The sequence below is a fragment of the Zingiber officinale genome, chromosome 4A (assembly GCF_018446385.1).
Source record: "Zingiber officinale cultivar Zhangliang chromosome 4A, Zo_v1.1, whole genome shotgun sequence".
NCBI lineage: Eukaryota > Viridiplantae > Streptophyta > Magnoliopsida > Zingiberales > Zingiberaceae > Zingiber > Zingiber officinale.
This window is the reverse complement of record NC_055992.1, coordinates 151,735,496-151,756,770: the sequence shown is the minus strand read 5'-3', so window position 1 is coordinate 151,756,770 and position 21,275 is coordinate 151,735,496. Positions and strand designations below refer to the sequence as shown.

The window sequence follows — 21,275 nt, the reverse complement described above, 5'->3', positions numbered from 1 at the left end:
TCTAGCGCGATCTCGATCCAACAATTGGTATCAGAGCGGGGTCGTTTTGAATTGGTGCAACCACCTTTCAAAACAAATTTTTCGCAGTTTTTTTTCGTTTTCGGAGTCAAATTAGAATTTAGCCTTATAGCTATATTCTAATTTTTGTTTCCCTCGAATCGACTTTTGCTCGAAGTAGGTGCAACACCACTCGAGTTCGTTTTTATTATCCTTTACTCTCGCACTACTAATCCAAGACTCAGTCTTGGAATAGATTTTGTTGTTTTTGTTCTTTTAGATCTAAAATGGCCCAACAAGAAGGATATAGCACCGTTCGTCCCCCACTATTTTCCGGAGAAGACTTCGGGTATTGGAAGGGGCGAATGGAGATATATCTGAAGATCCAGTTCGATACCTGGATGATCATCAAAACAGGACTGGAACTGCCAACTGGTACCGACGGTAAGCCTACACCCTGTGAAAATTGGGAGCCAGCATTTATCAAAAAGGTGGAAGCTGACGCAAAAGCCACCTGCACCATCCAATGTGGTCTTACCAAAGAAGAGCTCAACAGAGTCGGTCCATTCTCCTCCGCAAAAGAACTCTGGGAAAAGCTCATCGAACTCCACGAAGGCACTGACGACACCAAGGTAAGTAAAAGAGATCTTTTACTTAATAAATTATATAATCTAAAAATGCAGGAAGGCGAAACGGCGAGTTCTCTTCACGCAAGAATACAAGACATCCTTAACTCTCTTCACGGAATTGGCCAGAAGATAGAAAATCGGGACGTAATAAGGTATGCCCTAAACTCGTTTCCAAGAAATACATTGTGGGCATCAATGGTAGATGCCTACAAAGTTTCCAAGGATTTATCTTCTTTAAAACTAGATGAACTTTTTAGTGAATTTGAACTTCATGAGCAGACTAATGCACAGCCCTACCGAGAAAGGTATTGCGTTGGTTGCAGGTACAAGCCGAACCCGGGAACCGAGACCTCGACGGAGAACCGAACCAGCATCGGAAGCTGAACCAGACTCTGATGATGAAGAAGGTGACATTACAACCGAGCTGGTAAATCTCGTGAAGAAGCTCTACAAGACGAAAGGATTCGACAAAAGAGATCTAAAGAAGGCAGTGAAATCAAAGGAAGACCCACAAAATACAAAGATGAAGTTTGAAGTTACATGCTACGGGTGTAACCAAAAAGGGCACATCAAAACCAACTGCCCTAACCTGAAGGAGGTCAAAAGCAAAGAAGGAAAAGGCCCTTAAGGCAACATGGGACGAATCTTCATCGGAGGACGACGACAACGAGCTCGAACAAACGAGTCTACTTGCATTAATGGCCCGGGACCAAGTCGTCGAATCCGGATGCGAGAGCGAGTCTGAGGCAGAGTCCGAGCAAAGCCACGGATCCGTATCCGTTTCCGAAGGACCAGACCCCGCTGTAAGTATCTCCCGGTTGAACACTTTAGTTAGCTATTTATTGCGCAAATTAGCTAAGTCAAACCTGAAGGTTAAGTCACTTCTAAAGGAAGTAAGTGTCCTTAAAGAAGTGGCTAAACCCTTACCTGACCAGAGTCAGACTGAATTTCCAACTCAAGTTCAAAAACTTGAGGAAGAAAATTCAAGTCTAACAAATCGGGTTAAAAATTTAGAAAATACCTTAGAACGGTTTACTTTGGGCTCCAAGAATTTGGACTTGATTCTTGGGACACAAAGAGCCGTCTACAACAGAACTGGGATGGGATACAAAAGTAAATATAGATCTTATTTTTCATTAATAAACAAACAAAGTGTTAAATCAGTCCAAGCATGGGTCTCCAAGTCTAACTTGGTCAATCAAGTTAGACCTGACCAATACTGGGTTCCAAAGGATCAAATATACTACCTCGATAGACCATATCGAGGCCGTGATTCAGGGGGAGCAAAACGAAAAACAATCCTAAAAATTTAAAATTCAAAATTTAAAATTAAAAATGAAATTTAAAATTCAAAATTTAAAATTAAAAATGAAATTTAAAATTCAAAATTTAAAATTAAAAATGAAATTCAAAATTCAAAATTTAAAACTAAAATTAAACTCAAAATTCAAAATTTAAAACTAAAATTAAACTCAAAATTCGAAATTCAAAATTAAAAATTAAACTCAAAATTCAAAATTCAAAATTAAAAATTAAATTCAAAATTCAAAATTAAATTATCAATTCAAAACTCAAAGTTAAAATCAAGTTAAGATATTCAAGAGTCGAAATTTAGTTAACACTGAAAATAAAAATGGAGGATCCAGACTCGCTGGCACCCCCAACTAAACTACCCGGCAGGGTAACTAAACCTAATCTACCCGAGATGGGTAAAACAAGAGTAGATTACCCGGCAGGGTAATTAAGGTTAGATTAAAACGGGCTAGGTTTAACTTGATCCACAGTACTGGTGAAATTTTTGGATGATAGTACGTTAGGGAAGCTTGGGCATCGCATGTCTAGGAAGATATGGCTTCAACCTGGTGCACAAGTGGAACTGACCAAGCTACCCTTAAATGAATCCCGACTAGTTAGACCAAGGATTGGTATTAAGATCAATGGGTAGGACTATTTGGAAAACCTCAAGGCATGGTTACTTTAATGAGCTCCTTGTGACTCACCATAGCCCAGAAGTTTATCCAAAGAATGCTTACTTGTTGAACCCAAAGCCAAACCTGAATCTAACACAAAGTTAACCCAAACCTTAAAGTTGAATTATAATTCATCTCACAACAATTATAGGGTTCCCTGATTGACAATTTTAGATCGGGTGAGATGATTAGGAATTTAAATTATTTAAATTGACTTAACTTAATTCAAGTTATTTTAACTTGAATTATTTTCAAAACTGAAACAATTTGAAAACTCTTTTCAAAATTATTTTAAAACTTAATTTTAAAACTCAATTTCAAAATTATTTTAAAAAAAAACTTAATTTCAAAATTATTTTAAAACTCAATTTCAAAATTATTTTAAAAAACTCAATTTCAAAATTATTTTAAAACTTAATTTTAAAAAACTTAATTTCAAAATTATTTTAAAAACCAATTTCAAAATTATTTTAAAAACTTAATTTCAAAATTATTTTAAAAACTTAATTTCAAAATTATTTTAAAACTCAATTTCAAAATTATTTTAAAAAAAAAAATCTTTTCAAAATTATTTTAAAACTTAATTTTAAAACTCAAAATTATTTTAAAACTTAATTTTAAAACTCAATTTCAAAATTATTTTAAAAAAAAAAACTTAATTTCAAAATTATTTTAAAACTTAATTTTAAAACTCAATTTCAAAATTATTTTAAAACTTAATTTTAAAACTTAATTTCAAAATTATTTTAAAACTTAATTTTAAAACTCAATTTCAAAATTATTTCAAACTTAATTTTAAAAACTCAATTTCAAAATTATTTTTAAAAAAAAACTCAATTTCAAAATTATTTTAAAAAAAAAACTTAATTTCAAAATTATTTTAAAACTTAATTTTAAAACTCAATTTCAAAATTATTTTAAAAACTTAATTTCAAAATTATTTTAAAAACTTAATTTCAAAATTATTTAAAAAAAAAAAAAAACTTAATTTCAAAATTGTTTTTCAAAATTATTTTAAAACTTAATTTTAAAACTCAATTTCAAAATTATTTTTAAAACTTAATTTCAAAATTGTTTTTCAAAATTATTTTAAAACTTAATTTTAAAACTCAATTTCAAAATTATTTTAAAACTTAATTTTAAAACTCAAAATTATTTTTAAAACTCAATTTCAAAATTAAATTAAAAAAAAAAAATCACTTGGAGCCTATCGGAGGCGCCTCCCATCAAAAGGAGGCGCCCTAGCAAGCGCCGGGAAGATTCCCGCCGCTTCGTCTTAAGGCGCCTCAGATCAACCCAAGGCGCCTCCAACCGTTTATAGAAGGCGCCTTAGTCCTTGTTTTAAGGCGCCTTCAACCGTTTATATCAAAACGAACAGAAGCTCTTCTGCTCGTTTTCTGCCGACGCCGAGCACGCAAAACTCGTGCATTTTCTTCCCAACTAAGGCGCCTTCAACCGTTTTTTTTCCCTCTCTACGTGACAATGCCTCCTAGGTATAATTCTAATCCCTTCCGATCAAGTTTTACTTAAAATTTTTTGCTTATTTCTGTCAATTTTTTGGTAAAAATCGTTCAAAATAGGAAACGGCGACATGTTGATCTTAATCCAGCTAGAATTCCATCAGCAGATATCAGATTCCCAACTATTCATCTTAGGGATACCTTTGCTAATTACGTCTTTGAACCTATCAAACCAAGATATGTAAATAAGACTTTTTATACCCAGTATTGTCAACCAACTATCCAAATGATAGAGCACTATCAACTGGATCAAGTAGTTTACTGCACCGATACAGTAAACCAGGAGTTGTGTGCACAGTTTTATCACAATCTTGAGAGGATTGATGATAATAGGTACAGCACCAGAGTTTCTGGCGTAGACATTGAGCTTACTCCCACTCTACTACGCACCACCTTAGGACTTAGGGATTCTGAGTCTACCTTTTTATGCTACCCCAGTAGGGATCTACCATTTGGCGATCCTTACTCCCACATTACGTTAGATACTATCTATACGTATTTCCTCGGGGAAGCGAGACCTGCTGACTTGACTGAGGTCAGGTCAGTTACTCTTCGCATTCAGGACTACATGATGTATAGGGTCTTGACAGCATGTATTCTGCCGATCTCATCTCGGGATGTCCCGAAGATGAGATCTTCACACTCATTCTTCTTGTACGCCCTATGTCATCGATTGGATATCGATATTGCCCTGCATATGTTCCAGAACATTATCTGTGCATCTGGGACAGTTACCTCCAAGATAGTCCACATGCCCTATTGTCATATTCTGACACGCTTCTTTTCGACTATAGAGGGTATAGACGTGACCAGAGGAACAGTCATTCCTCTTACTATATATGATGAGCTAGGATCCCGTAGTTGTAGACTAGCCAGTGCCGATATCACAGCTGATGGAGTTCTAGCGTGGATAGGACGACCACAGCAGGCAGCTGCCCCTATCGCTCCAGCAGACGATGATTTACCAGGCGAGGGAGAGGAGTGGGCTGATTTCTTAGCTGAGGATCTTTTCGCGGATCCCTCCCCGTCTGCCAGACCATCCACCTCAGCTGGACCTTCGACCTCTTCCTCACTCTCCGTTGAGGACAGACTTGCTCGACTCGAGGTTGAGTCCATCCAGACACGACGGATAGTTCTCTCTATTCGATCCGAGATGGCTGCTGGATTTACGTCCCTTCGTGACGAGATACGACGGCTAGGTCAGCCAGCACCTGAGCAGCCCCATGATCCTCCAGCTAGTTCTCCTCGAGCAGATGATCCTGCTATTTGATATGACTCTGTTATGCAGTATTCTGTGGATTATTGTCACACTTGTTTAGACTTCCTTATTCTGTCCATATACTTAGTTGCTTGATTATCTAAGTTTACTTATCACTCATTCAAATGCTAGGGAAATCAGTTTTCAAAACTCCAATTTTGTTAGATTTCTAAAAATTTGGATTTAACTTAAGCTTTCCCCTAGATATCATGTACCCCTAGATTAAAGCCAGAGCATCTCACAAACACCTAGGTCTACCTTGCTTGTGTTTGAAAAACTTAGAATGGCGTGAGATGCATAGGGTACAGCCTGAACTCAGGAATGCTTATATTTGTGCATCAATATGAGTCTGGGCGTTAAACACATCATAAATATTAATCAAGTCAAGTCTTCCAGCTCTAGACAAATCTAACTGGACCAAATGGACTTAATTTGACTAACCATGTGAAAGCTACTGCCCTCTAGGCAATCAGCAAGTAGCTAAAGGTTAGACAGTTGGAAAAATGTGTTTCAATTTAAGCATGATTATACTTTACGGTTCTAATCAAATTTCTTTACCTGATTATTTTAGGGCTCTGATACTTAATCAAATTAAACTTAATAATTTAATTTGACTCATGCTTGGACTGAAAACAAACTCCTACTACTCCCTCTGCCCTAAAAATAAATATTTTGTTAATTTTCTTCACAATGAGTATTCAAAACTCATTTACAGTTTTTTCAAAAACTTGACCATGAAATTGAATATTCAACTATTTTTCAAATCTAGTAAACTAATTATAACATTTTAAAGTGACCTCAAATTTTATAACTTCTAAGCAAAATTTTTTATTGAAAATTCAAATACTCATATCTTCAAACTTAGTTAAATTTTAAGAATAAGTTTACTACACTTAGTTTGATTGCATTTGGAAAAATATTTTCTCAATACAAATCATTTTGAAGCTGAATATATAGCTAAGTATTTTCAAATTTAGAAAATCCCAAAACTCAAAAAGCTAAATCGTTTTTTGTTCTTTTTTCCTCTTTTGAAAATTTTCCTTCAGAAAAATACAAATCTACTTTCAAACTAGTTTATTTTTTGATATATGGCAAAGGGGGAGAGTAGATTTAAAGTTAATGGAAAAATCAAAGTATTTAATAAAAGCAGAGAGTAGGTAAATTAAAGTTAAATTCAAAGTATTTGATAAAAGGAGGGCTTTTATTAAGGGGGAGTCTAATATGTCAAAGTTCAAAGTTTCCAGCTTAACCTCTATTGCATTTGAAGTTTATTTACTTAAGCTTGGTTAACTTTATGCAGTTATTACATATATTGTTTTTCTTAACTTTGAATTACGTGTTGCCATAATCAAAAGGGGAGATTGTTGCGGGAAGCATCCGACGATCGAACCTAAGTTTTGATAATGGCAAAGGATTCAAAGTTAAGGTGCTTTGTTATCTGGCAGCGAATGAGTGTTTCAGAAAGTCCTAATGCGGTTAGGCAAGGTAAAACCCTAGGGGTGGTAACCCTAGGTCATAGGGGTGGTAACCCCATGCGGAAAGTCTTGGCGGGTCGAGCTTCAGGCAAAAGTCCTAGGGGTGGTAACCCTAGGTGGAAAGTCCCGGTATCGTGAAAGTCTGAATGGCCGGTGAAGCGGATGTTCAGCAGAAAGTCCGGAGCATCGAGTGCCGAGCAAAGTCCGGTCGATCAGGACTGGCAACAGGTAAATCTCCCGAGAGGAGTAGGTGAGGACGCTTTCCCCATAGAGGGACAGGAGGCGTCGGGTCGACCTAGGGTTTCCGCTTGGAAACCCGATCCGGAGACTATCATAATTTCATATTCATACTATTATGTTGTGTTAACTTTGTGTTGCGGTATCTTTGGATTAACATACTTGCAGGTACCAAAATCACAAAGAAGGACTCGGATGAACCCGAGGCGCCTCCATGGAGCTTGAGGCGCCTCGGAGGGAGCTGAAACCAATACCAAAGAGGAGGCTTGAATAGTCTAAACAAAGGAGGAAGTGGGCTGGATAGCTGAAGGCGCCTTAAACCAGATAGAGTTCGACCAGGTCCGTGCTGATGACTCGGCTCGTTCAAGGCGCCTTGGTGAACAGTGTAAGGCGCCTTGAACCCCTTTATAAGGGGTCTCGACCAGCCCTTCAAAACATAACTTCCAAGCAATCCTTGTGCTGCGTGCTACTCAACGACCCTGAAGTGCTGTTACAAGTCCACGACGACCAGGAGCTTCGAGTCTACGATTCTGTCGTCGGTAAACTTGTTTTTAATTACTGTACTGATTGTAAATCTTGTACTCTTTTTCGTACTTATAAGTGTTGCCCACCGAAAGCGATCAAGGATCGCGGGCCTTCGAGTAGGAGTCGACCTAGGCTCCGAACGAAGTAAAACTATCTGTGTCTTTCTGTGATTGCATTCTTTACTTCCGCTGCGTATATTTACTTTGGTAGTTTTACGTTTCCGATACGACAAAAATAGCCGCGAGCGCTATTCACCCCCCCCCCTCTAGCGCGATCTCGATCCAACACGAGCGACGTCTGCTTGTAAGGTTGGCCAGAAGTACCCGGCCAACAGGATCTTCTTGGCCAGCGATCGTCCGCCCGGATGTCCTCCGCAGGATCCTTGATGTACTTCTTGGAGGATGTAAGCCGAGTCCTCTGAACTCACGCATTTCAACAGCGGGCGTGAGAAAGCCTTCTTGTAAAGCTGATCCCCGATGAGTGTGAACCGACCGGCTCTCCTCCTTAGCAGCTGAGCTTCATTCTGATCGGACGGTGTGGCGCCCGAGCGCAGAAACTCCGTGATGGGTGTCCTCCAGTCGCTCGGAAATGCAAGGCCTTCCATACGGTCGACGTGTGCCACCAACAATACTTGTTCGATTGGCTGCTGAAGGGCGATCGGCGTTATTGAGCTCGCGAGTTTGGCTAACTCATCGGCCGCTTGATTTTCTGCTCTGGGTATCTTCTGGACAATGACTTCTCTAAAATTGGCTTTAAGCTTCTCAAAGGCTTCAGCGTAGAGCTTGAGCCGAGCACTGTTGAACCAACTGGGAATCCGAATGAAGCGTTACCCGACCGGCACCCACATGCCGTGTTGCCTGCAAGCCGGCTATGAGGGCCTCATATTCTGCTTCGTTGTTCGTAGCTTTATAATCCAGCCGGACGGATAAGTGCATCTTTTCTTCTTGTGGGGAGAGCAATAGTATTCCAATCCCGCTTCCGAGCCGAGTGGATGATCCGTCCACAAATATTTTCCACATAGCTTCTGGCTCTGAATTCTGCACCTCAGTCACAAAATCTGCCAAGGACTACGCTTTGATTGCCGAGCGGGGCTGGTACTGGATGTCAAATTCGCTTAACTCCGTCGTCCATTTGATGAGCCGCCCAGACGCTTCTGGATTTAGTAATACACGTCCGAGCGGGCTATTGGTTTTGACAATGATGATATGCGCCAGGAAGTATGGACGAAGGCGCCGAGCGGCGAGGACCAGAGCGAAAGCCAGCTTCTTGAGCCCAGTGTAGCGAGATTCAGCATCTTTTAAAATATGACTAAGGAAATACACAGGCTCTTCTCTGCTCGCCCTCACTAGTGCCGAGCCAATTGCTTGCTCGGTTGAAGACAAGTACATATAAAGTGGCTCACCCGCAGTCGGCTTGGCTAATACCGGGAGAGAGCTCAGATATGCCTTCAAATCTTCGAACGCCCGATCGCATTCTTCGTCCCAATGAAACTTATTGGCCTTGCGCAAGATTTTGAAAAAAGGAAGGCTCCGATCGGCGGTTTTGGAGATGAATCTGGACAGAGCAGTTATCCGACCGGTCAAACGCTGCACTTCCCTTGTATTTCTTGGAGGCGGCATGTCTTGTAGAGCTTTCACCTTGCTGGGATTTGCTTCGATGCCCCGCTCGGTCACTATGTACCCCAAGAAGCGCCCTCCTTTTGCTCCGAACAGGCACTTCTGGGGATTTAGCTTGACTCCATATTTGCGTAGCGTTCGGAAGGTTTCCTCCATGTCTTTGAAGAGATCAGCCGCTTGGACGGACTTGATGAGAATGTCGTCCACATAAACTTCCAGATTCCGCCCGATCTGCTCTTTGAACACTTTGTTCATCAAGCGTTGATAAGTGGCTCCCGCGTTCTTCAATCCGAACGGCATCACATTATAGCAGTAGGTGCCGTCGGCCGTCACGAAGCTGACTTTTTCTTGATCTTCACGGGCGAGCGGCACTTGATGATAGCCTTGGTAAGCGTCGAGCATACATATTAATTCGCAGCCGGCCGTAGAGTCCACCAGCTGATCTATCCGGGGCAGAGGATAAAAGTCTTTCAGGCAAGCTTTGTTGAGATCCCGAAAATCTATGCATACTCTCCACTTGTTGCCCGGCTTGGAGACTAATACTACGTTCGCCAGCCAGCTGGGGAACTGCACCTCGCGTATATGGCCGGCTTCCAGAAGCTTCTCCACCTCCGCCCGGATGATGGCGTTCTGCTCGGCGTTGAAATCTCTTTTTCTCTGCTTTACTGGCCGAGCGTCCGGTCGGACGTGGAGCTCATGTTGCGCAATACTTGGTGAAATTCCGGACAGCTCATGTGTCGACCAGACGAAGACATCATGGTTTCTTCTGAGGCATTGGATCACCTCCTCTTTCTGATTTGCCTCTAGATCGGACGCGATGAATGTCGTGGCCTCCGATCGGGTCGGGTGTATTTGGACTTCCTCTTTTTCTTCGTAAACTAAAGAGGGAGGCTTTTCAGTTATAGCATTCACCTCGATCCGTGACGACTTCCGAGCGGAATTTGCTTCTGCTCGGACCATTTCAACGTAACATCGCCGAGCTGCCAGTTGATCTCCCCGTACTTCTCCCACTTTGTCTTCGACGGGGAACTTGATCTTCTGGTGGAAGGTGGAGACGGCCGCCCGAAACTCGCTGAGCGCCGGTCGTCCCAAAATGACGTTGTATGATGAGGGAGAGTCGACCACCACGAAGTTTGTTGTACGCGTCCTTCTGAGCGGCTCTTCTCCCAGTGAAATAGCCATCCGGATTTGTCCGACCGGCAGGACTTCATTGCCCGTAAACCCGTAGAGGGGGGTTGTCATGGGCAGCAGCTCGGCACGGTCAATTTGTAGTTGATCAAACGCCTTTTTGAATATTATGTTGACCGAGCTTCCTGTGTCAATAAAAACGCGGTGAATAGTGTAGTTGGCTATTACCGCTTTGATGAGCAGAGCATCGTCGTGGGGCACTTCAACTCCTTCCAAGTCCCCAGGCCCAAAAATGATTTCGGGTCCACTCGCCCGCTTCTGCTACAGCCGACTGCATGGATCTGGAGCTGCCGGACGCTCGCCTTTCTTGCTCGGTTGGAATCTCCTCCGATCGGCCCACCAGCAATAATGTTGATCTCGCCTCGGGAAGTATTACTTCTATTTTCTTCTTCCCGAGCGGATGGTCTAGACCGTTCCCTTGACGTTCGGCGATTCTCCTGCCTTGGAGAGTGATGCCGATCGGGAGTCTGTTGCTGTCGCCTATCAGCTCGCGTCCGATCGGATTCATGAGTTCTCTGTCGCCTGTCGACTGAGGGAGACCATCGGCCGCCATTCCGGGGAACGGGATGAGCCACGAAGGGAAGACTTCGACAATCCCTTGTGTTGTGCGTATCCGTCCGGTGGAAGGAGCAGAACATCGGGGTCCATTTCTTCTTTGGCTTGGGCCGGGCGGGGGGAGCGGATTGCTTCGGCCCTCGGTCCTCTGGGCGGCTGATGAGCGGCGTACTGTTTCCGCTCGGCAGGAGGAGCCCGCTCGGTTGGAGTTTCTTTTTTCCTGGCCGCTTGCGCTTCCTCCACGTTGATGTATTCATTGGCCCGGTGTAGCATGTGATCATAATCTCGGGGTGGCTTCCGAATGAGCGATCGGAAGAAATCCCCATCCACGAGGCCTTGTGTGAAGGCATTCATCATGGTCTCCGAGGTGGCCGTTGGAATATCCATTGCCACCTTTTTGAACCGCTGGATGTAAGCTCGGAGTGATTCACGGGCTTCTTGTTTGATGGCGAACAAACTAACGCTGGTTTTTTGATAGCGCCGACTGCTTGCAAAATGATGGAGGAAGGCCGTTCGGAAGTCCTTGAACCTTGTGATGGATCCGTCCGGCAGCCTCCGAAACCAACGTTGAGCCGATCCAGATAGGGTGGTGAGGAAAACCCGACACTTCACCCTATCTGTGTATTGATGCAGGGTTACCGTGTTATCAAACTTGCCCAAATGATCATCCGGATCGGTGGTTCCATTGTATTCGCCAATCGTCGGAGGCACGTAGTGCTTGGGCAGAGGGTCTCGTAGGATAGCCTCTGAAAATTGGCGATTAATCCGCTCGGGCGATGAGTCCGCTCGAGGGGCTTTCCCTTTTCTGTCATCTCGTCTCGGCATTTCATCCGAAGAAGATCCTCAATCTCTATGAGTGGGTGCAGCTTCGGGGGTGCGGAATAGGGTCCGATGAAATGCAACGGTGGCCTGTGGTGCTTCCGCTCGGCCACCAGATGCTGAGGTTGCTTGCTGCTCTGGCCGATCGGCTGTTGCCTTTTGTTTTTGCTCCACAAGCTTGGCGGCCCTCAACTCGATCAGAGCGTCGAGTTCCTCAGTGGAGAGTGTTACCGTGTGTTGTCGTCCAGTCTCGTCCATTGTTTCCGTTCGGATGCAGGAGCGTTCCCACAGACGGCGCCAATTTGATCATGTCCGAATGCTGAACCAACGGACGCTGGGCACTTGGCACTCCCTGGCTGCTGGTGTGGATCTTCGACTGGTTGCACGAAGCTCCGGCGAACCTGCACAGAAGTCGGGCCGGGAAGGGGTTCCCGGCGGCGACCCTCCGACGCTCAAGTCAGGCAAGCAAGCAGTGACAAGTGGCTCTCGAAATATTAGAACGTCTACCTCCGGCGAAGGATGAGGGCCTTTATATAGGGCAGTAGAGAAGCAAGTGCACACATATCGAGGTGTACACGTGTCCGTAGCCCATACCCCAGTAAGGGCTTGTCAGTGAGCTTACCTGACCCATACTGTTACAGTCCAAACATGTCCTCGATGGGACAGCGGAACCCCCTGTCACATGATTTGAAGTATGACCATATCACGAAGCATGCCAGCTGTCAGAAGATGTCCCTTGTCTTTTTCCCCGAACTCCTGCCGGGCGTCCGACCGGCCCACGTCCACCTTCCGTCCGACCGGCCATATATGATGGTCCACTCGAGAAATTATCGGTAATGTGTTTTGTGGCGACTGTTAGCAGTATGCTTCATGTCTTCGGCCGAGCGTGAGGTCCGCTCGCCCCTACGGTCTTGCTCAATGAGCGCCGGAACCCCGACTTCCATAGGGGTGCCTTTTGCCATCGGTTAAACACCGGTGCGCCCGCTCGGTGGGTCAGACCCCTTTCTCCGGTCGGCGCAGTTGGTCCGACCTTCTTCGATGGACCGCCCGGCTCTTTGACTTCCATGTGGCGTTGACCCCTTACAATGAGGGTCCCCTGTTCTTACCGCCGGATCAATGAAGATTCCACCTTCTTTTCTTTCTTCTTTTTCTTTTCCTTTTTTTCTACAATAAGAGTCATACTTTTCTCTTTTGAAACCACATTAGCTTGTTCATGAAGTTCAAACTCGCAAAACAATTCATCAAACTTAACCAAGGAGAGATCTCTAGATACCTTATAAGCATCAACCATTGATGCCCATAAAGTGGTTCTAGGAAAAGATTGAAGGGCATATCTTACTAGATCCCTATTGTCAATTTTCTCGCCTATTACATGGAGTTCATTTACTATCTCCTTGAATCTTCCATACATTTGACTCACGGTTTCATTTGTCTTCATGGTGAAGGTTTGGAGTTGCCCCAACAAAAGATCTCTCTTGGCTCTCCTAGATTCGCTTGATCCCTCATTTAATTCAATGCACTTTTCTCAAAGCTCTTTGGCGAAGTTGAATGGTCCTACTTTGCTTAATTGCTCCTTTGAAAGTCCACATTATAAGGTCGTTGTGGCTTTTGCTTTTGCTTGAGCCTTCTTTGCCATCTCTTTTGTCCAATCCTTGGTTGGAAGGGGTGCTCCCGATTCATCTTTTGGTTTTTTAAATCCATCTACAACACTAAATCAATTTTCAATATCATTCATCAAATAATATTTCATCCTACCTTTCCAATATGCAAAATCATTGCCATCAAAGAAAGGTGGTCGAGCGGTGTTATATCCCTCTTGAAACGTCATCTTGATGCTTCGGTTGACGATGAGTTCTTCTGATGCGAACCTAGCTCTGATACCAATTGATAGGACCTTTGCGTATGAATAAGGGGGGGGGGGGGGTGAATAACCTTTCTTCGATTTTTCACCTACAACTTGTTAGCGAAAGCAAATAGAGGAAATGAAAGACAAGAAAAACAAGAAAACAATGCTAATTCCTTGGTTTACTTGGTCTCCACCTCCTTGAGGTGACTAATGCAAGGCACACACCCACACGATCAAGTTCCAATATGAACTTCTCCTTCTCGTTATCACAAATGAAGGTGGAGAAACCTTTACAAGGTTGCCTCTTCCTCTTACAAGATGAGATCTAGGCTTAGGAGGAAGAGACTCAAAATCTTTTGCTTTGAAATCACTTTGAGAGCTCTCTTTTTGTTTAGAACAATAAGTATTCAAGTGTGTATTTTGCTACAGTACATCTCCCCTTTTTATTCGTCTTCAAAAGTAGCTGTTTCTCACGTGATCGTTGTCGTCGATCGATTGAGCACATCTCCAATAGATTCAAATATAGTCATTGAGTGTCGTTACGATCGATTGGGCCAACACTAGATCGATTCAGCCGCATATTTCTTAGGTACAAAAGTGGATTCAATCGATCGACTGATCGATTCAAAATCGCTCCTTCGTGCAGAAACCTTGTGAATTGATCGACCAATCGATTGGATTCCTCCAATCGATCGGCTGATCGATCCAAGTTCCTTCTGTGCTCTCGCGCAGAGGATATCAATCGATCGGCCGATCGATTGGTTTCCTCCAATCGATCGGCTGATCGATTCAGCAGTATTCTATTCCATAATTATGCACCTCAATCGATTTACCAATCGATTGCTTGCTGGTTTCCCAACTAATGCCTCGTGCCAGATGAACGCATCCTGGACTTTCTTGCTAAGACTCCGGTCCTCGATCTTCTTGGACTTCTCTTGCCTTACACCCGGTCTTCTGACCTGCAAGGACTTTTCTTGCCAAGACTCCGGTACTCGACCTTCTTGGACTTCTTCCTGCAAAACTTGCAGCACACGTTAGATCCAAACGTATTAACCTAAACTTAAATAGTTGTCAACACATTGAAAACATCCAGGGCATGATTGCACCAACATTAGTAATATAAGCATCTTGAGACAAACTCAAACGCCTTTTTGATCGATCTCTTATGATCTTTACTCTGATTATATACTTAGTTTCTCCGATATCTATTATGTCAAATTTTAATGAATGTTATAATTTGACTTCTATTACAAACTTTATACTTTATATCACTCTCGGCTATTAGCATATCATCAACATATAATAATAAGATGATAAATTTTTCTTTTTTCCTTTTTTAGGTAAACACAATGATCTTCATTGATCATTTCGAAACTATAAGACAAAAGGACTTCATTATATTTTATGTTCCATTATCTTGACGCTTGTTTTACCCCATATATAGACTTTTATATGTCGCGACTAACAATTTATGTCGTGACAACCTTTCACATCCACGACAATCGCAGATGCCAACCATGGCGGCTGATCGTCTGCCTCCCGATGCGATCGTCGGCGCTATCTTGCCACGGATGTCGATTGCTAGCCACCTGACGTGGTCGCTAGCACCCGCAATAGTCAATTTCTGCCACAACAATCCCGGTGACAAAGAAAACATGACACCGTCGCATTTTCCTAGTACGACTACACGCCCTTGTTGCGATGTAGTTGCTCGAGGAATTTCTCTTTTACTGAACCTTGCTCTGATACCATTGTTACTATAAGAGAATTCATACTAAATAAAAATTTACGGTGCTCTAGGAAAAAAAAATTAGAGAAGAATTTGTTGTCGAAGAGCGATTATGAATGAACGAACATTCCTTCAGCATTCACAAACCAAATTCTTTCCTCTTCTTGATGTTCTGTTCATACCTTTCTCTGATTTCCTTGAACGAATATATAAGAATAGAAGTGGTAACGTGCGTAGTGACTTGACTATATATTTAATAAAGCAAGATGAATGGGAGTAATGCTCATTCTCTTATTAAATGATTTTGAATCAAAATTTATTAATGGCTCGTCAGATTTAATCTAAATTATGACCAATGTATTATTGAAGTTCTTTCCTTAGTGTAACCATACCTTTCGACCTTGGTTGCACGTCCTATTTGTTTTGATGAGTTTTTGAAAAAATTCAAGCCATATATAATTTTATTATAAAATCAACAGGGACGACTTACATGTTTCATACGACTTAAACATACTCGTACAACTCTAATTATATTTTTGAATTTGAACAATTTTCTTCGAATTCGGAGGATTTGATATCAAACCCTAATAGAAAAGGATATGGGGGAGTTTTCTTAGACCTAATTCAATAATTAAGTATTAAAAATTTTAAAGTCAGATACGAAGACGGGTCTGATAAAATTATCTAACATGAATACATGATAAATTATTTTTAATATTTTTATGTTTAATTTGTTAATTTTTAACTTTAAGTGTTTTTCCTTAAGAAATTGATAAATATCCAGATTGATCAAAATAATTTAAATTTGCAAATATAATCCACGTTTTTAAATTTTTTTTATTAGTTTTTAAATTAAAAAATAATTAAAAAAATTTCACATTTCCTTATATAAATTTCTAATACATTAATATATCCCCTTAACATATTACAATATTCAATAAATACTTAAATTAATTTTATTTTAATATTTTTTTTAAACCAAACACTATAACCTAATTGGAAAGCCTAAACCCTATAGGTAAAATCTAAAAAAAAATAATTTTAATACTACAACTAAAGTCTGAACCCTAGAAATAAAATCATAAAGAAATTTTTTAATTTAAAAACTAATAAAAAAATTAAAAAACGCTATCAATCCTACAACATAAAAACGCTGATTGATATGTTGTGCGCGCACAGTCACACATTGTGCAGGCGCACACCATATCAATCGTGTATATATATATATATATATATATATATATATAATGGTCAGTGTTAATAGGATATTTGGATATGATAAAGAAATTTGATACTAATAAATGAGAGTTGAATATCGATGAGAGAAAAATGAGGTTGAAAGTATAAAATCCTATCTAAATTCAATATATTTTCATTCCTAATGATGATTAAAATTTATTATTTTAACGGGATCATTTCCACTTATTTTCATTGGGTCTAGATCCTTTGGTCCGTAATTTCTAATTTCTTCTTGCTCTCTTTCACAATTTGTGCATCGAATAACAATTAAAATTCGGTTAAAATTAATTATGATCTCCCTTGAATTCACCTTCCTATTTAAATTATAGTTTTGGATCGACCTAGACGATCTGAGATCATCACCGGTAGCTAGACAGACTATATAGTACCAAGTAGGGGCAGCCCGTTCATCGCAGGGGGCCTTTAGCTACCTGAGTCAATCCAAAACTATAATATAATAGGAAAGTGAACTCAGGAGAGATCGCAACTAATTTTAATCGGATTCTAACGAGAATTTGATGCATAAATTATTAGAAAGAGCGAGAAGAGACTAAGAATCACTGACCAGGACTCATCTTCATTTCACAAAGTATTTAACACAGTAAATTAAAAAAAAATAGTAATTTTAAAATTCTATAAAATGCGATTTATTTATTGAAAAATAAGAGGAGTATTATAAGAAAGATGTGTGTAAATTAATACATATAAAATTGTGATAATTTGGAAAAATAAGTACATGGTTTATTAAAATATCTTATAAAATATTGAATGCTATTTTTGGAAGATATTTGTCCATTTAACGATCCTATATTATGATATGATTTACACACACACACACAATACAAAATAAAAAATGTGTGTCAATTAAGTATTGCATCAATTACAATAAAAAAAAGTCAAGTTTCGCGAAGTTTCCTTTATTTATATTCTGCAAGAAATCAAAGATCTCGAAATCGAAACTGGCCATCGAGCTCCCAAAGTCCACATCACACGCCAGCTCATGCATCATTCAATACGTTTAGCTTCTCCGTAATCGCCGTAAGCCCAAGGGAGCCTTTGCCGTCTCGTTGCGGTCTTTCTTGACCAAACCCATTTTTCATTCCCTCTTTTCCTTATTTTCTTCGTCGCCCCCGACCTCGAAAAGTCAACGTCGCTCCTTTCGAAAGTCAACCGTTTTCTAGATCCTGCCCTTCCCCTGTCTCGCCCTGACCAGCCAGCGGTGGAACCGTTCTCTAGCACTGCGACACAGCCTCCTTCGTCAGCCTTTCCATCAGCACGATGCTGTTCCCTGTCGGGTAAGACACAGCGAATCGGCACTTGCTCATCTTGACCACGTCAAGATTAAGCACCACGTTTCTCTTTTAAGAGCTCTGTTTTCTTGTTCTCCTTGTTACCTTGTCTGCTGCCTCCGTTCGATTCCACCGATGGCGCCGACGAGCCACCGCCTCCCTCTTCGCCTGGAAGGGAACATGCTGCTTCTGCTGCTGCTTATCCCTTTTTCGGCCGCCCAGCCGTCCTCCAACACTCCCGGCAATGAAAACTTCGGCGGCTACAACATGAACATCCGCATCAACCCCATCGTGGCCGCCCTCGTCATGGCCTTCATCTGCGGCTTCTTCTTCCTTGCATTCTTCTCCATCTACTTCCGCCGCTGCGGTGGCAGATCCTCCGGCTACCTCCCTTCCTCTGCCGCAGCCGCCGCTTCCGCAGCGAGCGGCAGCGCCTTGCGCCGCGGCCTGGACCCGGCCCTGCTCGCCTCCTTCCCCACAATGTCCTTCTCGGAGGCGCAGGCTCACCGGAAGGGGAAGGGCGGCGCGCTTGAGTGCGCCGTCTGCCTTTCCGAGTTCGCCGGCGACGATACCCTTCGACTCCTCAATCCATGTTTCCACGTATTCCATGTAGACTGCATCGACACCTGGCTCGATACTCACGTCACCTGCCCGGTTTGCCGGGCGAACCTTTCTGTGCCGGCGATCGACGGCGGCGAATCTCCCCCGGCTAGGCCGGTCGCGGAGGAGGAGGAGCCGGATTTGGAGGCCGGCCAAAGTCATCCGATCGAGTACCGGAGATGGCACTCGACGGGTCATGAAGGAGAGGAGGTGGACCGGCACCGACTGCACCTGCCGGAGCACGTGAGGAGGGAGATCTTTTCGATGGCGGCGGTGGAGCTGCGCAGGGCGTCGAGTGTCGCCGAGACGCGACCGCCAATGATCAGGGAAGGAAGCGTGAGGCGGGAATGGGCAAGGAGCGGGCGGTGGGGATTCCTCCTGCGGTCGTTCTCGGCTCGGCGGCGGCCGGAAGCGTCGCCGGCGGAGGGGTCCAGCAAGCGGGTCCACCCTTCTTCCGAAGTTCCGCTTTCCCCTAGATTAGGAAGCTTAGCGGAGAAATCCGAATCCACTAGTACAAAATCCGATGCAAAGTCCAAACCCGCGAAAGGCCAAGACACGGTACCAGAATCCGAATCCGCAAAAGCGGAGGCGGAGCCGTCTTCAACTACATCCACCGCGACGGATCGGGTTTAACGTTGATAGTGCCTTCCATTTCTTTTCAACCCGAGTTTTTTTTTTAAAACACCCCGAATGGTTTGTAAATAACGAGTATTTGCCTTTGGCGTGTCATGTAGTAATATTGATAGTATTTTGGAGTCAAAGTCAAAATCTTGGGTTGGTCAATGGAGCCATCGTATAAGTATTCGATTTTGTTATGCATTAAAATATTATTGCTTCTAGAAATAAGATGAGAGGGGGTGTCAGGAGTCTCCTGTCCTCGAAGATGTTGCCAATCTGGTTCTTAGTTTGTTCATATATAAAAATAGAGCTGCCTAATTTCGTGATGCATCATAAACACGAAACACTGTAGAAACAGCAGACAGGATGGCGAACTACCCGTGGCACAACAATTAACCAGACAAAAGCTGACACGTAACGCGTGAACCACCACCGAAACACGTGACGACCAAATTAAGCATATCCATCGAAGTTAGTTGCAGAGCTCCCGTGCGAACCCCAGGCGGTCGTTGGCGGTGTCCACCACCACCCTCAGGTTCTGCTGCTGCAAGCTGGCGATCACGTTCACCACGGAGTTCACGTTCGCTGGCGCCGGCGCCATCGCCAGGCACGCCAGCGGCGTCGCGCTGCTGTGGATCAGCGTGTTCTCCACCGGCAGCGTCAGGTCGAGCCCCTCCAGCCGCAGCGTCACGGACGGGGCCACGGCCACCTCGTCGGTGCTGAAGCAGGTGTCGAACGCCCCCAGCGAGGTGTACCCGCTGGACGCGTTCGCCTGCCGCCGGAACTCGTCGCGGATCGCCGCGTACGCCGTCGCCACGAACCGCGTGATCACCGTGCCCGAGTCGACCACGGTTCCGGCGCCGGTGGCCGGGTCGAAGGCGAATGAGTCGGGCGGCACGGCCACCAGGACTCGGCCCACCTTGACCCCGACCAGGTTGACGTAGTACAAGGACGGCCGGTGCGGGTTCTTGAGAAGGGGAGTGAACCGGGCGTTTTTAGGCTGGCCCACTGGGCCGAGCCGGAGTGAACCGGAGAAGTAGTAGGACTTGAAGCTGGGCAAACAGTAGGAGAACACGCCCTGGTAAAGGTTACCGGATTGGGAAAGGAGCGACATGGGGCCGCGACCTAACCCTAAAAGTCCCTGCTTTGGGAGATTGGCGGCGGCGCCGTCGACGGAGTTGACGCATCCGAAGAGGTAATTGGGGAGGACGTCGGAGTCGAGGGAGAGCGAGTCCTGGACGAGGAGGGCGGAAAAGGAGGAGTCGCCGCCGTAAGACTGAGTGAAGGCGCAGGGTCCGGAGGGGGCGGCGTCGGCACAAGACTGGCCTTTGAATTGGGGGCACCAGGAGGAGGAGCAGGAGAGCGGAGTGTAGGTGGAGGAGTTGGCGGGGAGGAACTGAGAAGCGGCGGCCGGGCAGGAGGCGCAGGGGGAGCAGGGAGCCCAGGCGACGTCCGCGCTAGTGTCGACGGCGAGGAGGAGCTGCTGCGGAGGGGAGCCGAGCTTGGCGCGGAGGACGTAGGCGGAGGACTGGAGGACTTGTTGACCGGAGGCGATGGGGACGGAGGTGCGCTTGGAGGAGAGGAAGGCGAGGCGGGAGGCGTCGGCGGCGCGGGCGAGAGCGAGCGCGGAATCGAGCGGCGAAGGGGAGTGGCGGTCGGCGGAGTGAAATAGGCGTAAATCTGCGGCGTGGGAGGCGACGGAGAGGTGGAGGAGGAAAAGGAGGAGAGGAAGGAGCCGGGAGTAAGGAATGGCCATGGCGACTGAGCTCGCGACGTGTACCGCGATAAGGTACCTCATCGCTGCTTTTATAAGCATGCAGAGACGTGCGTAGCCAAAAATGCATAAACGCCCTCCAAAAACCAATCCTTACATTTCAAAAGTTCATGGCAGTAAAAAAATTTAAAGTTGGCCAGAAGAGTTAAATTCTCCCCAATATCCGATCTGTCTTCCAATCCAATCCATCACTGTTTCTCGTCCTCTTCGATGCAGCTCTGTTTCAGATCACGAGCCTAACATTATCTTCATGTGCATGTGACAGAACAGAAAGAAATTTGCAATAATAACTAGACACGATACGTTTTGACCCGAAGTCCGTAGATCCATGCAAAATTTAAAAAAAAAAACAAAAAGAGAGAAGAAAACAGCATGTCCCTTTCTTCAGCGA

The 21,275-nt window shown here is 43.9% G+C and overlaps 2 protein-coding genes across 2 annotated transcripts; one reads left to right on the top strand and one right to left on the bottom strand.

Annotated features, from left to right (window-relative positions):
- The first annotated feature begins 17,735 nt into the window (after positions 1-17,735).
- On the top strand, positions 17,736-19,275 carry LOC121971708 (E3 ubiquitin-protein ligase ATL31-like). Its single transcript, XM_042523104.1, has one exon. The coding sequence runs from the start codon at positions 18,028-18,030 to the stop codon at positions 19,123-19,125; it is 1,098 nt and encodes a 365-aa protein (XP_042379038.1). The 5' UTR covers positions 17,736-18,027; the 3' UTR covers positions 19,126-19,275.
- Positions 19,276-19,376: 101 nt separating this feature from the next.
- Positions 19,377-20,923, bottom strand: LOC121971707 (aspartyl protease 25-like). The gene has a single exon (XM_042523103.1). The coding sequence runs from the start codon at positions 20,906-20,908 to the stop codon at positions 19,583-19,585; it is 1,326 nt and encodes a 441-aa protein (XP_042379037.1). The 5' UTR covers positions 20,909-20,923; the 3' UTR covers positions 19,377-19,582.
- Positions 20,924-21,275: the final 352 nt, after the last annotated feature.